A 13,683-nucleotide genomic window follows, 5' to 3' on the forward strand; every position below is an offset into this window, starting at 1 on the left:
CCTACTAAACACGTAGATATTTCTGTGGTAGGCATCCCTGTTCCTTGAGTGTCGCATGTATTGCAGTTTCCTTCCAACTAAGCAACGCACCAGACAAACTGGGCTTATTGATTATTGATCAGTTCTCTAATTGCCTAAATTCAGCACACCTGGTTTTTCAGGTTGGTTATATCAAGTGCCAGCGACACTCCAGGATCACTGTTACCTAAACCTTTAATAGTAGTTATATTTGTGCTTTTCGTAACGTTATAGTATGCACGTAGGAGTGCATAATTTAGTGCATGCAACTGTCACAGACGAGCTATGTTATTTTGGTTGGTACACGCTTAGGGATTTCCACTAGATAACACAGCCACAAAGTCAAAATTGTATATCGTAAAAATTCAAGAAAAAACATACTTTTTGGTCTTCATTTGAGATCAGCGTTATGGGTTATAAATGGGAGGGATATATGACTTACTGGCTGGCAGCTAGTGACGACCGCACTACAAAGTCTGACGCATCAACACGCATGCGCTGTTTTATCCATTCTATTCGGGTTTACTGGATATGACATTAGGACTCATTTGATCTAAAACGAAACTCGATTAAAAAAGATTAGTAAATCTGTATTATTGTTCACTATTATAGTCACTGATCATGCGATCCTGCTAGATCTATCGTCTGAAAAGAGCCAAAGCCAGCAGCAGTAAAGCAGTTGCTTGTTGGTGAGCTAGCAATAGTTGTTACGATATGGCAAGGTAATTGTCTAAAGGATTTTTACAGAATGTGGAGAAGGCACTTCGTAATTGCTTGGAAGGCAACGCCTGGATAAGAAGATCCCTACTTCAATATTTTGTTGACAATTAGATAAACATGGGTATGCCGTTATTGTCCCATCCGTGCTTTAAAGCAATTTGTGTCATCGCTTTACTCAATGGGCTTGGCGACTGCAGCGAGGGTGAGTGAACGTTACATTATAGCGAGCAACGGCTACAACATAGCCCGAGCGGCTTTCCTTCTCGGATATTCTAGGTTTCCAGTCACAAAGTCCAAATTGTCTATCGTAAAAATGTATATATAAAATGTTGCTTTTGGGTCATAATTTTAAGTCGTGGTTTATTACTTTGTTAATGTGGTAACGACCGCTACTATGTAGCAAGAGGGATTCTAGAATTTGGCTAACTATATGAGAAGGGTGCAACTGCAGCCCGCTATTAGGGGCGTTCCTGCATCTGTAGGAACCCCTCTTTATACTAATATTGGTAACTTGTTAAGCTATGACACCAGTACATGGACGGTCCACTACAGTAGATGACGCTAATGCACCATTAGCATAATGTTGGATGCCAACCGCTGATACACCTCAGAAGAGGGGGAGGGGGGACAAGACGGTAACTACCTATATCTACTACATACTGTCTAGCGAAAGATATTGTGCTAACTTAGCCAACTACTCCCAAGGAGGACACTGGTACACAGCAGGTGGGGGCGAGGGTGACATTGTCTGCTAGTACTGTTAGCTAGCTCACGTGTCGCCCGTGCCTCCTGTATACCTGCGTAGCTAGCGGTAAGCGGGGGAGACACCGTGTGCTAGTTACCTAGTAAGCTAGCACACAGTGTCGCTCCTGCCCCTGCCTGCTGTACTAGCGAGAGGCAGGGGGCGACCGGAAGAGGGTGACCTTCGTCTCCGCCTTTCGGGCACTGTTTTCCATTAGTCCTGTGAAAGCGGGAGCGAAGGACTCTGTCTATCGGTATCGCTAGCAAAGAGGACTCCGTTACACGGTGGTGAATGTTATTTTTATTTCCCTTTCGATCCACATTCAAAAGTGTCACACCAGCATGAAGATGTTGTGCACGAGGCGGAGAGTTTATGAAGGAACCAATGGGATGCGCGAGGGGGTGTTCCTGCAGATTCATAAATGCCCACATGCAGGAGCACCCCGAATTGCGGGCTGCAGTTGCACACAATTGAACTACATCCCTGCACGTGCTTTGAATGTTTTCTCAATCCAGACAGATACACGGCCCAGTCTAGTAATGGAAGTAGTTGGCCCAGTCTAGTAATAGAAGTGCTAACTACGCTACCATGAGCTTTCTACTTCCTAGACGTCATTATTTGACCAGTGTGTTGTTGGTTACAACATTAGCGTGAGCAACAATAGTGGAATTGGTGTTTCACCTTTAAAAGAAAAGTCCCTAATTAGTGGAATCAAGTTATTTTAAACTACACTGCTGTTTTATATTAGTAACACCTTAATTAACCACCAAGGCCTTATGAGTATTGCCATGTGTCATTGGTACAATTATAGTAGCCCAAGGCTATCAAAAGCTTTGAAACCTCATAAACCCAATCATATCGCTCATGGGTATTCAACTGGGGGTCCGCAAAAAATATTTTATTTGAATGTTTTTATGAATATCGCTAGCAATAACAGAAAAAAACTATTTTGAATTGCATACATACAGTAGAAAATAGGATAATATCTTTCTAATAATGTCAACTTTATTTATCAACTCTTAATATTGGGCAAATTATCCTCATTTGAGCCAATTACTCACTGGAGTATCTGACATAGGCTTTGACAAAGCACCTGTGAATAGGCTACCAGTGTGGCAAGTGCTGCTGGTAAGCTTTCTTGACTTGGACATACATTTTTGGCAACACATGGGTAACCTTTGTTTAAACAGCTGCTCTCAGTGAAAATGTGTTTTGAGTTAGTCTATTAGTTAGAAAGATATGTTAGTTTACACTTCCAATTCCAATTATGGGGGAGGTCAAAATAAACTGTCTACCGGTGTTGTAGTACTAAACTGCATGTAGTTCAACTTGTAATATAACTACACTTTGCAGTAGCTTGGTGTTAGTTGAACTAAATTCAAATCTTGCAATTGTTTTCAGTAGTTAATACATTTTATGTTGTATTGGTGTAGCTAAATACTGGAACTGCATGCTATTTGTTTTGATAAAATAAGATCTGGGTGAGTAGACAATTTCCTTTTTATTTTTGGGTTTCAGACCTGCCTAATTGTTACTTGAAACCATGTTTGTATTTTAATAGGCTTAATTACACATTCTGTTAACACCTGACACCAGAGTGATCTGTTATTGCAATTCATAGTCAATGTAATTTATTTTAGATTTAGATATGATAATTTATCAGAAAGTAGTTTGGATGTAGTGAACTACTTTTTCAAAGAAACAAAGTAAACTATATATAGTGTAGCGTATCTTCTTCCAGTGTAAAGTAATTGGTAGCTTGGTTAACTATATATATTTCTCCAACTGTCTACCAAATCTATTATTTTTAAAATGTTAGTTACTTCTCCTTGCCATTGTCATTCACCTGTATAGACAAGACTGGAAACATTAATGTTTTTGCTGAAGTGTGATACAGTCCCTGAGTTGCCGGTTTGCCTGGGAGGGGGTCCCTGGAAAAGAAAAGGTTGAAGACCCCTGATATAGCTAACAAACTCCCACAAGTGAACATTTTCAACAGTTATCTTGGTCAGGTGTAATATTAGTCCACTTTCAATAGAGTCTGTAGGCTACTGTCAGCACTTAGGCCTATATTACCAAGCTTGCTATGTTGGACTGGACAGGGTTGTGTACACACTTAACCATCTTACCACCTTTTATAAGGACTTACATCTAGCCAGCATATCCAACCCACTTGCTTACAGCTGCACTAGGTTTGAACAAGCCTCCTGTTTAGATTAACACACAGTGGAGATGGCGCCAGATATTGGTCGGAAAACGTAAAAACATGTACTTCCCTCTTTGTTAGGGCTGGGCGATTTATATTGAATTACTTAGATTAATTAGAATTTGTTTTTTCATGGTATTCCAAATGCCTGTGTTGCAAGAATTAACGCTGTTATAGTTTGATTTTTTCCCACTCATGATGTCTTATCTCCTTCACTCATTCTGTGCTGTGTGTACCTTCCCATTTACACGAGGTATCTGTATATAATGATGAGATGCATATGTCTCCGCCCTAACAATGGGAATTGTTGTCCCTAAGGCAGGCGACAAGCTTAGGTCTAAAATAAACCCATATAAATGCATTGGGATTGTTTTGGAAAGATTTTAGGGAGAGTGAAACCTCTCGCTTTGCCTCTTCCTCTCTGTTTACACGCACACACCAAGTCCCTGCCACTCACAACAACAATGATGAGAGGAATTCTTCCTCTCTGACAAGCTGTTTCAACTTGCTATTTGAGGTTTGGTCTAACATAATCGGTCATATGGACACTGAAGCACATTGAGACATTATTTTACTGTAAAATGGAAGTTAACCTTTCTAACGATACCTTTTTATGTCACACAACTCATTGTGTGCAGAGCATACTACTAAAACAAGAGTATCAATGAACCTTGATTCTGGAAAATCAATGCTCAGCTTGTTGCGCACAGCATTGCGTTACTAAGTACTGTTAGGAGCATCAGGGTTGGGGAGTAACGGATTTCCAAAGAACGGTAACTACGTTACCAGCAAAAAATATTGTAATAAGATTACAAATACTTTTGAAAAACTAGAGGATTACTTTTAAATTCTGTTTTCTCAATGACATTCAAATTAGCATTGAAAAAAGGTGCAAGTTTAAGTTTGTTCCACCTGAGAAAGTCTTACCACAAGTCAGAGACCACTATGATGACGCACCAAATGGGTTTGATGGATTACAGGAAAATAACAGTTATAGGCTTTTGTAGGCTACAGTCCAAGCTATGTCTTCCAAAGTTGCGACTGCTGTCGGCATCCAAAGATGATCCAACTTGAATAAACTCTGAGGTAAGGATGACTGCAATGGTGTAGTCTACGGCGATACTGATATCACTTCATATTGATATCTACATGGCGCATTGATGTGAATCACTCTGCTGCTCTCTCATTTAGCTATTTGCGCCTTACGGATTGTGGTTGTTGTGGATGGCTGTTCACAAATCTCAATGTGTATTTGAACCCAATAATGGGTTGAATTCAAGAAGTTTAAGCTGCCTATCAATCTTTGTTTTTGAAAACAGTGGACAGCCAGTGAAAAATGTGCTCTTGCAACAGCTGCACAGTGCAGATCCAAGCCTACGGAATAAAGGTGGGGCTTTTATTGCTCAATCCAATTCATACTTAAATCTATGCTGGTTCTATATACACACTCTGCTGGTCAAAAGTTTTAAATCCTTGTATGTGTTCTTTATTTTTACTATTTTCTACATTGTAGAATGATAGTGAAGACATAACTATGAAATAACAGAGTGTGCAAAGGGTGACTCCTTTGAAGAGTTTAAAATATATTTTGATTTGGTTAACTTTTTTTTTTTTTGTTACTACATGATTCCGTATGTGTTTGTCATAGTTTTGATGTCTTCACTATTATTCTACAATGTAGAAAATGGTAAAAAATAAAGAAACAATTGAATGACTGGTACTCTAAATATATTGTGATTTGCCCGTAAGTTGGAAGAAATGTTGAGGATTTTCAGGCCATATCTCCCAACCCTACTTTTCGTCCTCATGCTAAGTAGCAGATGCCACAGCAGTCATTTTGTAATGGCCCTAGAACAGGGGTATTTAACCGGGGGCTAGGGGTTCACAAGAAAATGTGTTTTTTTTAATGAATATTGCTATCAACAACTGAATTAAAACATTTTGAATTCCATACCTACAGTAGAAAAGGGAATATCTTCTCTGCCATAATGTTGAGCAAATTATTCATTGGAGTCAATTACTCACTGGAGTGACTGACAAAGGCTTTGAAAAAGCACCTGCGAATAGGCTACCAGTGTGGCAAGTGCTGCTGGTACGCTTTCTTGACTTGGACATACATTTTTGCAAACACATGGCTAACCTTTGTTTAAACTGCTTCAGCCCTGCTTAATTGTCACTTGGAACAGTTTGTGTTTTAATAGGCTTAATTACACATTATTTTAACATCTTATTCCAGTGTGATCTGTTATTGCAATTTATAGTCTTTGATATTTCAGTTTTAGATTTAAGAATTTATCACAAAACAGTTTAGATGTAGTGAACTACTTTTTCAAAAACTTTTAAAGTATATTTTCTTAAGTGTAGCTTAACTTCTTCCAGTGTGAAGTAATTTGTAGCTTGTTAAACTATATTTTTACAGTAGCTTCCCCAACACTGTCTACCAAATCTATTCATTTTAATATGTTGATTACTTCTCCTTGCTATCATCATTCACCTGATGATAAAAGACATGGATTTTTTTTGGCTAATGTTTAAGACCCCTGCACTAAAACATTGGGTTGATCTACAAAGTATAGTCAGCCAATCAGGCTCCATGCGGACTACATCTGTGGAAATGTCAAAATAAAATGTCTTTGATTGGCTGACTATCCTTTTGTTGTTCAACGCTATGTTCTAGTGCCATTCCAAAAATGGCTGCTGTGGATTCTGCTACTTAGCATGATGACAAAGTGCTTGTTTTTCCAGAACTGCCGTCGTTCAATCTTCTCTGGGGGATAATGGCTCAGAAAATATACCTGAATTGTCCCATGTCTAGTGCCAGCTCCGCAGTGTCTTAATCTAAACAGGAGGCCTGTCTGAACCTAGTGCAGCTGTAAGCAAGCGGATCGGATCTTCTGTCTAGCCTACATCCGTCTCAATATTATATTCCGTCTCAATATTATCCGTCTCAATATTATCCTAAATGTGCCTATTTCATTTGTTGCGGACTTAATGCCACTTTTGCTTCAAAGCCAGACACGACTATGCCCATTGAGACGTGTTCCAAATGGCCCTCTTCCCTATAGTGTGCTACTTTTGACCAGGGTCCAGAGAGCTCTGGTCAAAAGTATTGTACTTTAAAGGGAGTGGGGTGCCATTTGGGATGCATCCTCAACAGGAAGTGGTGGTGGGTCATGGGAGTTTTCAGCTATTAGTTTTTCCTGCGACAGTGTTTCCTAAAAGTATCAATCAAATCAGATAATATCATTGGATGGACAGATGGCATGGGCACCGGAGTGAGCAGGGACTGGAGGTGTGTAGGGTCAGTGTTTGTGATGATATAGAGAGCTAATCGGCCTACCATACAGTTGTTAATTTCCTAGATGCAAGGCATTCATTTATAGCTTGACGGCTCACACTTTATTCTTCCGCTGCTCTGTCGTTCGCTACATACTTTAGACTTACAGGCTGACTACATTGCTCGCGTCACTTTGCAAAATAAATGTAGAAATCTATATCATAAAATTTTTGCACCCACACTGCTCATGCGCGCCAACCAGCGTCTGCGTTGCCAAGGGCTTAAATAGAATCAGTTCTATTTCTTACGCAGATCGCTCTGCAAGTCCTGCCTCTCCCATCTCCTCACTGGTTATAGTCACGTGGGTGACTGAAAGACGAACAAGGTCAGTGGCGGTAATGCACCTAATTTATGGAAGTTGCCAATCGCAATATAAAGTCAAAAGTCAAGGCCTGGAAGGAAGAGAGATGACGAGAAACGATTCAGTTGGCCGTTTTATGTGTGGATTAATTGTCTGAGTAGAGGACCTTGTGCATTTCAAGTAAAATAACAACTCAATGTTTATATCCCAGGACAAATTACCTAGCAAAAGCAAGCTAGCTAAAATGGACAAATTAGCTAGCATGTGCAAACTAACTAGCTAAATTGCCATAAATGTTTAATCCTTTTCGACCTGTCTCCAAATTAATATAATTGGTTGAGTTTGTTTTGATATTTTAATCTGCGTGTCATGATCGCGTTTGGTGTGGGGGGACAAAATACATTTATGGACGATGGCGCACCGCGCAGCCAGTTTGGGTTCTGTGTTAGACTGCCATCATTGAAGTTGTATGTGGTGACGAGGGGTGATGTATAAAAAAAAAAAGTAATCAGCGATTGGATTGTCTAACCAATCAGAGTATCAAAGCCAATGACAAATTTTCAAACCATCGCTTTACCCACGTGTTCTGGCCTAACCCATTGGTTTCTGAACCAACCAGATGGCCCCAAAGTGTTCACATTTGAAGTGTCGGAGGTACCTAGATCAATACTCATTGTGGAGAAGAAACTAACGTTCATGGGTGTGGTGTAGAGTTTGGCCGTAGCCAGGAAAATTAATTTAATGGTGAAGGTCCCCTTTCTGTGACAAATAAACCAAGCCTAATGGCATGTTGTGGTTATGTAAGTGTGTGTTTGTTGAGCAGGGACAAAGCCCTTACTGTATGTTACATCGACCTTGGTTGTTTAGTTTTTTTGTTGTCCAAGATGCAACCATAGTAGACCAGTCTGGGCAACTTGATCGTTTCAAAACCTGTAAGGATGTTGAGTAATTGAGATGTAGATTGTTCCAAAATCCAGCACAGATGTACACTCCAACAGGATGTGACAAGGTTGCCATTTTTACTCGTCAACACAGACCTCACCATCCCCTCCAACCCACTGAGGTATAAAGAACTGGAGATTGTTTTCAACGTAGTCTACTCTCGATTGCGTATGCCGATTCAGGGACCGGCTATATCCGGGTTGCATATAAACAACTTCACATGCACTAGCACTCAATGTGCACAGGGAGCAGCGTGAACAGTGATAACATTCCGTTGTCCAAAAACATGGCAGACATTAACTTTTTATTTTATTTAACTAGTCAAGCCAGTTAACTTTCTTATTTACATTGATGACCAAACCCTACCCTAACCTGGACGACGCTGGGCCTATGGGACTCCCGATCACTGCTGGTTGTGACACAGCCTGGGGCTGATTATCAAATGTTAATATATTTGGCTGTGAGTGATGGGGAATAAATCTAGTCATCACCTTTGTGCACAAAATATACATAAGAACATTTCTATTAAGATGGGGAAGTCAAACTATGTGGCCATCTATGGAAATGGTTTTTCTAGACTGAGCATCAGTTAAAGTGCAGTACCGACGCAAGACTGTAGGAGCAGTCAAAACCGTGATCCTAGACCGGAACCTTGGCCCGTTGCTTCGTGTGGGTTGAAGCAACGAGGTGACACTCCATGGAAAGTGTGACAGGCGGAGTTTCACTACACAGTTACATCTCCACACACCCATTGGCCTTTACTAGACAAAAGAACCAAAGAGACAGTGATGTTATTGTTGACCAGGCTCATCATATTCCTGTCTGCTGTTCACACACAACCCACTGTATTTTATGTTGTCATATAACCTGGAGAGTTTGGAAAACAGCATCTAGGCCTAACATTAACTAATAGGATATGTCAGATAATAGTCCCTATTTCATGTTTGTAGGCCCTATGCACATGTTTGTTATCCACCAGTATTTTTTGTAAACTGAGCAACATGTCCTAGGGGCTCAGCTGCTTATATGCGTCACTGTTTAATTACAAACATCTTTCCCTGTCAGTGAGTTTAGCCTTTCCTTGAACGGAGTGTTGGGACTCTACTGTACATTATGTAGCCCTATGGGATTGTGTGGCATTTTCCTTCCATTTAGCCTTTCAGGAAACACCAATGACCCCCACAAGCCAGGTGACAGAATAAACGAAAGAATGCCTATTTTCTTGCTAATCTCTACAACAAAAATGATTTGGCCACTGTTTGAAGAGATTGTAATTGTTTGTTGTCCATCTCTCACAAAATGTATCTCCGTGTAGGATTGCTCTCATCCCGAACTAAGATGACGATCTACCAATATTTTCCCCAAACCAGACATGGTCGACGCCTACTATATAATCTGTTGTTTTTCGACTCAAAGAATAATTAATACATTTGCTAGATGTTAAGTTTGAGCAAATATTTATAGTACTATTTGTTCTACGACTCATTCTCTATAGGCCACCCCACAAGGCAGCTCAGGTGAGAAGAAGTAAAAGAGTCAGTTGTCCTTTTGTGTTTGGGAAGGACACTCACACAGGAGGGGCCAGGCTGTGAGCCAGCGCAGTGTTGGCAACCAGGCCCAAACGTATGCTTGACGTCGGGCAGCCGGAGAGACTGTGGGGTTAGCATCATCAGCACTTCTATCTCATATCTTCAGAGAGCAGTTTTCCTGACTGTGAGGGGGATGGAAGATGCCTGTATTTTCCCCTGCTCTTTGCCCTGACCTCAAGCCTCCAGTGAAACAGTGGTCTCTCCCTCTCACTCACAAAGCCTCAGTAGGTCACGTAGCAGTTGAATGAATATAAATGATTTGCTATAAACATGACCATATACAGTAGCGTAGACTGAAAAATATTTCTCACATTGGCAATGTAGTGGTATTTCTAAGGTATGACTGCTTTGATACCACACTGCTCCTTGACTACTGTTATGGTCCTCTGAAATTACTAATGTAACTGTCTGTTGATGATCTATTGCAATACTATGCACAATATAACAGTCATAATGGTGTTATTCCTCTTGTAGGGTCAGCATCGCATCAGACCTCGCAGTTCTCCTCATATGAAGTCACCATACCCAAGCGCTTTGGGAAGCAGAGGAGAGACATGGATAGTTCAGATTCTAACCAGGTAAACCACGGCAATACATACAGAGAGAAAGCATTGTTGCTGCTGTTCAGTCCTTGCTGTCAGCGTTTATCAGTGTGTGTGGTGCTGATAGTGAGTTAGTTTCCTCCTGACTTCCCTCCCTGTTTTGGGATCCCTGTCTCTCCCTCTCCAGCTCTCTAACAACTCTGGCAGGAAATGTCAGCGTGGTAATATTTCTAGGTAGCCCACTGCCACTTCCTATTCACTCTGACCTCAAACTCTGAATAAGAAATAACTCTACAGTATTTGTACTCTGAAAAGCCATCCTCCACATTTTGTTTGTAGATTGTCTGTGATGTCACATCTTCGAATTCTGGGAGTCGCTGGTTTTATGTTCTAGACTCTCAAGACAGTGGATGAACCAGAGTTTTTACTATGGTTGTGTATTAGCTGCTTTTCCTTCCTGGATAGCGTGTTGGAGCATGTTGCCTTCCAAACAGACAGCCCCCCCCTCCCCCCCCTTTCGTAGAGACTTTGAGGAGTGGGTGAAATGTGAGAATTCCATATGAAGGAGTGTGAACGTTTTGAGGGTGTGTTCAGACAAAAGAGCTCTCATTTCTTTGTGGACCTTGGACTTTGAATCGCCGAGCCTACTAGGGGAAAAATCTCTGCCCTTGAGCAAGGCACTTAACCCTAGTTTCTCAATCCTAGTTCCTCCTGTAAGTCACTCTTAAAAATGACTAAAATGTAGTGTATGTGCACCCTTACATAAGTGACTGGAGTTTATTAATTTGCATGGCTTGGATGGTCTAGCCTCTAGTGGTCGGCATGAGTTCGAACCTGGCCTACTGCCTTGTGACACATTCTCTCTCTACCCTCTCTGTCATCTTGTCTATCTCTTCCCACTCTTTAAAATATGGTGAATTTGCTAACTCAAGGCATTGCAGTCATAAACCCTGGGTGGTTGAAGATGAGAGGGTGAATATCAGTTTTTGGCTGTGGTGTGTGGATGGATGGATGGGTGTTGGCCTCAGTTATCCTGGGACTAGAAGGCACTGGGGGGGGGGGGGGGGGGGAGTGCTAGACAGTGCTAGGGGAATGTCAGTCAGCCTCAAAATGGCTGAAGCAATGGAATTGACATGGAATTGACAGCATTTAGAACACCTGTCCAGAGCACCTCTAGCCTATGCCAAAACTTCTCCAACCAGCCGTGCTGCGGATTTTTCACAGGAACCATCTGTGAGAAACAGATGCCTACACACTATGGGGGGGTAGGAGGAGTCTGAAAAAGCACCAACACCTGTGGTTAGCCTCCACCTCATGTCACACCTGCTATATGGCACAAACAAACAAGGGCTTTTCTCCTGTTTTCTAGAGTATTTTAAAAAATGTATATATTTTTTTTATTTAACCTGGCGAGTCAGTTAAGATTTTGTTTTTACAATGACGGTCTTCCAAGTAAATACAAGGCCAGTGAATCAAGTTGACAGCTGCAGACCTGGCCCTGTCTTTATTGGTCCCCTACACCCAACCTAGGGCTGGGCAGTATACTGTATTTTACTATATACTGGTATTTATGCACAGACCGGTTTGGGTTTTTACTTCACCTTCTATAACGGTATTTTAATGTTTGGTTTGTTAAATGTGATACGCTGTGTGTAACGTCCATTGTTAGAGGTTACTCCACTACTTGAGTCCTCTCTCACACACACACACACACACACACACACACACACACACACACACACACACACACACACACACACAGAGATCTAGTCACTCAAGGAGTGCATTTGTTGTTGCTTGACCACGAGACACATTATTTCATTCTGCATGGTCAATGCAACAATGTCGATGACAATATAAATCCATAAGCGTTCTATAATTACAATATTAGATTGTGTTTCTTACTCCTGCAAACAACAAGTTTGTATTTTCTTAGCAAGTTAAGCTAAATCATGTTAGCCACTAATGCTAATCGCTAGTTAGCTAACTAGCTAATAAAAGTACTGTGTCAGAGCAAACGTAACTAGCTAATACAGCCTGATACCAGTACTGGTGGAGGCTTAAATCAGCATGTTGTTTGTGCAACAGTATCTTCTAAATCAAAGAGGAATAGGCGAAGCATGAATATGTTGGCTATGTAAATAAAGATTTAATTTGGCCAAATATTTATAGGGTCCCCTAGGAAACACTGAACATCACTTTGGAGCCTACCCTGTCACAATAACTCGCCCATGGTATTTTCATTTGTTGTCATGTCAAACAACACTAATCAAAGTGCCCACCATTATTTATATTTTAACTATAGAATTAAAATAAACATATTTCCATGATTACATAAGTTCACCCAAGTGTTTTGATCTAAATCGCAATTGCAACATTTGTTTAAAACTAAGGCCTAGTATTTTTGCCCATATCGTGGCAGTGTGGAAATGGTTTCAAGTGAGTGCAGAAATTGATGGAAATGCAGGAAATTATTTTAGATTGAAGTTGAATTGAACAGTATAAAACAATCCGAATGGAGAAAGACCCATTTTGAAATCATTTAGAATATGTTGCCACTGTAGGGTCACGCACTACTCATAAAGCAAATTTAGAGCTTTTATTAATCAAAAACATAAAATACCATCATATTTGAAAAATACCATACTGTATTTTGGCCTTATCTCCCTGCCCTACCCCAACCTCATCTACCTCTGTCAACAAGGAAAGATATGTTTTTGTCACTAATTCACTCACTCATTCACTCAGACAAGCACACACGCTTGCACTGACTGACTGGCATCAGCAGAACTAAACTAACTAATCTGCCTCCAGTTACAACTGGTCTTCCTCTCTGCAGCCTCCTAATGTCATGATTGAAAGGTCAGAGACTAGTGGCACAATTACACAGTTCAACCATCTGTCATGCCTCTGAGGCTGCTTCCCAAATTACACCCTATTCCCTATATAGTACACTACTTTTCACCGGAGCCCTATGGGTCCTGGTCTAAAGTAGTGCACTATGTAGGGAATGGGGATGGGGTGCCATTTGGGACGCAGCCTCTGTAAACCCTGATGAAGGTCTATTGACCAAAACACTGTTTCAAAAAAACAAGAACTACTAAATTGTTGGTGGAGCATTCAAGATGACCAGTGTTTACTGTTTTCGGCCTTCAAATGCATCTCGAGGGTTTGCGCCTCGATGAAAGTGATTAATCTGTAACCAAGAGACGATTCTGATTCACTGGAATAACTGTGTCAAAATTAGTCTCTTCACAGGGTTTCACAACACACAGTGCCTCAGAGG

At 40.9% G+C, this 13,683-nt stretch overlaps 1 protein-coding gene across 4 annotated transcripts in view; it reads left to right on the forward strand.

Annotated features, from left to right (window-relative positions):
- Positions 1–276: 276 nt before the first annotated feature.
- The window catches only part of adam9a (ADAM metallopeptidase domain 9a), a 78,099-nt gene continuing 64,692 nt past the window's right edge, over positions 277–13,683 (forward strand). Inside the window, exons 1-2 of one of the 4 annotated variants that reach the window (XM_021606716.3) lie at positions 277–940; positions 10,330–10,433. In XM_021606716.3, coding sequence (XP_021462391.2) covers positions 856–940; positions 10,330–10,433 — 189 coding nt within the window. In that variant the 5' untranslated portion in view covers positions 277–855. Of the gene's footprint in view, positions 941–1,198; positions 1,374–10,329; positions 10,434–13,683 lie in introns of those variants that run through there. The other 3 variants (XM_021606717.3, XM_021606718.3, XM_090238151.1) reach the window with 3 other exon arrangements.

This window comes from Oncorhynchus mykiss, chromosome 6, assembly GCF_057628025.1.
Source record: "Oncorhynchus mykiss isolate SJ-2025 chromosome 6, ASM5762802v1, whole genome shotgun sequence".
Classification (NCBI taxonomy): Eukaryota; Metazoa; Chordata; class Actinopteri; order Salmoniformes; family Salmonidae; genus Oncorhynchus; species Oncorhynchus mykiss.